Source organism: Grammomys surdaster, unplaced genomic scaffold (assembly GCF_004785775.1).
Source record: "Grammomys surdaster isolate TR1022 unplaced genomic scaffold, NIH_TR_1.0 301566, whole genome shotgun sequence".
Taxonomy (NCBI): domain Eukaryota; kingdom Metazoa; phylum Chordata; class Mammalia; order Rodentia; family Muridae; genus Grammomys; species Grammomys surdaster.
This window is the reverse complement of record NW_021625679.1, coordinates 1-3403: the sequence shown is the minus strand read 5'-3', so window position 1 is coordinate 3403 and position 3403 is coordinate 1. Positions and strand designations below refer to the sequence as shown.

At 52.7% G+C, this 3403-nt stretch overlaps 1 protein-coding gene across 5 annotated transcripts; it reads left to right on the top strand.

Annotated features, from left to right (window-relative positions):
• Nucleotides 1–435: 435 nt before the first annotated feature.
• LOC114616139 (H-2 class I histocompatibility antigen, D-37 alpha chain-like) lies at nt 436–3334 on the top strand. Of its 5 annotated transcripts, XM_028761663.1 has the most exons (6): nt 436–493; nt 902–1109; nt 1218–1556; nt 1798–2073; nt 2606–2881; nt 3067–3334. In XM_028761663.1, exons 2-6 carry the CDS (start codon nt 1046–1048, stop codon nt 3216–3218), a joined length of 1107 nt encoding a protein of 368 aa, XP_028617496.1. In that variant the 5' UTR covers nt 436–493; nt 902–1045; the 3' UTR covers nt 3219–3334. The 5 variants fall into 5 exon arrangements, with proteins under 5 accessions (XP_028617496.1, XP_028617493.1, XP_028617495.1 ...); XM_028761660.1 differs by having other exon boundaries at nt 2606–3201; XM_028761662.1 differs by having other exon boundaries at nt 437–493; nt 1287–1556; nt 2606–3201.
• Nucleotides 3335–3403: the final 69 nt, after the last annotated feature.

Sequence of the window (3403 nt, the reverse complement as noted above, 5' to 3'; positions counted from 1 at the left end):
CTCCACATTCTGTTCCTCAACCTCTTCTCCCCTCCCTTCCCCCACCGGAGCAGGCGGGGGGCCCCCCCCCACTCAACCCCCCCACACACACATGATCATCCTGCTCCAGTGCAACCCCCTCCGCGGCTCTAGTCCAGGCATAAAATCTATACTATTTTCTCTCCTTGGGAGATCCTTGTGTCCCTCCCTCTATGCCTGACCCCTCTATGTCTAAAGACTGTAGCTTGGCTACCATTTATTTAATGGCTAATGTTCACATATAAGTGAACACATACCATATTTACCTTTCTGATGATCTGGTGGTTTTAACATATGGAGATAGAAACTTTCCATGGTGGAGTTACATTATAACCAACCATCTAATAACTACCATTTGTAGAGTTACAGTGTTGTATGTTTACACAGAACTGAATACTAAACAGAATCCCTTTGCAGACTGGAGAGATGGCTCAGCTGTTAAGAGATCATACCTACATCATGCAAAGAACCTGAGGTCAGTTCCCAGCACTCATGAGGCAGCTCACAGCCACCTGAAACTCCAGCTCCAAGGAATCTGATGCTCTGTTTGGTCCTCCTCAGACACTCACTCATCTATCCACACACAGACACGCATGTAACATAACTTATAGAATAACTACAACTTGATACAGATTGGGAAGCCTCCCCTTTTTTGAAGAGAAATGGGGGAGTTAAGGGGGGATAGGGGAAGGACTGGGGAAAGAGGAGGAAGGGGAAACTGTGGTCAGGATGTAAAGTTAATTAATTAATTAAGCCAAAGCTTACACAGACTCTGCAACAAGACTTGGAGAAACAATGTGGCCAAGAACTTGAAGTGCCTAAGAAGATGGTTCGGTTAAAGCAGGTCATACAAATAGCTCCTACTGCTTTCTCTTTCATAAAGAGACAAATGATGCAGTCTCAACTCTCATTCCTGTTGGACGCCTAGTTTCTAAAGAAGCCAATTAGCGACGCACAGGTCCTAAAGTACGGAGTCAACAGGAACACAATCCACATTCAGGCTCCTCACAGACCCCGGGGTGTGGGGATGTCACTAAGTTTAGCCGCCTTGTTCCTACTGGTGACCAGCGCCAGGGTCCAGACCCAGACAAGTAAGTGGGGGGAGGGGTCGGGAGTGAAAAAGACTCTGCAAGGAAAAGTGGAGGGAGGGTGGTGGTGGCAGGGGTGGAGGGCCCGAAGTTCTGCCGCCCTGTCCCTAGTCCCTCCTCTGCCTTCATCTGGGACCCTGAGCCTGGAAGATGTCGGAGTCTCACCCGGGCCACCCCTAGGCTCACACTCGCTGCGGTATTTCTACACCGCTGTGTCCCGGCCCGACCTCGGGGAGCCCTGGTTCATAGTTGTCGGCTACGTGGACGACAGGCAGTTCGTGCGCTACGACAGCGACGCGGAGAATCCGAGGATGGAGCCGCGCGCGCCGTGGGTGGAGCAGGAGGGGCCGGAGTATTGGGAGGGGCAGACACAGATCGCCAAGGGCCATGAGCACAATTTCCGAGTGAACCTGAGGACCCTGCGCCACTACTACAATCAGAGCGAGGACGGTGAGTGACTGTGGCCAGGATCACAAACAGAATACCTCTATGTCCCGTGAGACGGGCCTGGGTCATCTTGACCCGCTGGGTCGAAGTTTCAACCGAACACCTTCCCAGAACCTCAGACAAGAAAGCCCCCGCAGAGTTCTGCTCAGGTTTCAGTTGCACTTTTGTTTTTGAAAGTTCTGGGATATTCACCTACAGCGGGCAAGGTGGCCATAGAGGGCGCTGATCAGCGTATCCCTTACAGAGCCTCACACGCTGCAGTGGATATCCGGCTGCGACGTGGGGCCCGATGGTCGCCTGCTCCGCGGGTATTGTCAGGAGGCCTACGATGGGCGAGATTACATCGACCTGAATGAGGACCTGCGCTCCTGGACTGCCACTGACTTTGCCTCACAGATCTCTAAGAGCAAGTCAGAGAAGGTCGATGAGGCCGACCACCAGAGGGCATACCTGCAAGGTCCTTGTGTGAAGTGGCTCCAGAAATACCTAGAGCTAGGAAAGGAGAAGCTGCTGCGTTCAGGTACCCTGGAGACCTCTCAGTTTTCCTCTGGGGTTTGGGGAAAAGGCTTAGGGTATATAGAACTCAGGGGCAGAACGCTGTCCAACAGGCGCAGCGCTGGAGAGGAGGGAGACTCCCAAGGCTGCTTTTCTCCTGTAGGGAGACTAATCCTTAACACAAGCAGATCAGCCTTGACTATGGCCCTGGACCCATGGGGAGCTTTTTCTCAGGCCTCCCTCTAAGCCCTACTCAGGGTCTCTAGAGTCAGACTCCAGCTTTTCTCAGTCAGATGGGGATCAGAAGCCCTTCCCCTGAGTCTGCAGAGACCTGGAGCCTCCTGCCCCATATTGTCACACTCACATCCCAAAGTATCCCAAAGAACACACATCCTAGGTGAACACACATCCTAGGTGCATGTGCTCTAGCTGGGGTCTACATCATGGACACCCTAATCCCACCCCAGTTCTCCTGTCCATCCCAGGATGGTCCCTTGAACACTGCTGAGTCCCCAGAAGAAAGCAAGATATCTCACCCTTTCAACTCTCTCCCTCAGAACCCCCAAAGGCACATGTGACCCATCACCCAAGATCTAAAGGTGATGTCACCCTGAGGTGCTGGGCCATGGGCTTCTACCCTGCTGACATCACCCTGACCTGGCAGTTGAATGGGGAGGACCTGACCCAGGACATGGAATTTGTGGACACCAGGCCTTCGGGAGATGGAACCTTCCAGAAGTGGGCAGCTATCGTGGTGCCTCTTGGGAAGGCAGAAAAATGCACATGCCATGTGCAACATGAGGGGCTGTCTGAGCCCCTCACCCTGAGATGGAGTAAGGAGGGTGTGGGTGCAGAGCTGGGGTCAGGGCTGAGAGCTGAATGGTCTTCATCATCTCTTCACCTCCCCTTTCCTCCTTTACCCTTCCCTTCTCTCACCTCTCCTTCCCTCTCCTCCCATCCTCTCCCCTCCCCTCCCCTCCCTTCCCTTCCCTTCCCTTCCCTTCCCATCTCTTCCCAGAGCCTGCTTGGTACAAGAACCCCACCACATGGATTGTTCTAGTTTCTCTCATCATCATCATTTGTCTTGCCTTGGTGCTTTACAGATGCATGAACAAGAATGCAGGTAGGGAAGAAATGTGTTCTGGGTGTTCTTGTCCCACCAAGGGTTAGAAGCCTTAGGCACAGGTACACCCTGCTTAGGTAACGGGATGTACCACCCACAGCCTTGTTTCCTCTCACCCTGAAGCCTTTTTCTTTAACCTTAAGTGAAGGAGACTGAAGGACAGTTTCTACTTGGGGACAGTTCTAGTGACTGAGACCTCATGCCCAGCTGTCACAGGCAAAGGTCTCACTGA

Excerpts from the sequence above, each read along its gene's own strand:
- LOC114616139 (XM_028761660.1), top strand. The coding sequence starts at position 1,046 with ATGTCACTAAGTTTAGCCGCCTTGTTCCTACTGGTGACCAGCGCCAGG. Across the intron at positions 1,557-1,797 it reads CTACAATCAGAGCGAGGACG|AGCCTCACACGCTGCAGTGG; the intron begins GTGAGTGACTGT and ends TATCCCTTACAG. Across the intron at positions 2,074-2,605 it reads GGAGAAGCTGCTGCGTTCAG|AACCCCCAAAGGCACATGTG; the intron begins GTACCCTGGAGA and ends TCTCTCCCTCAG.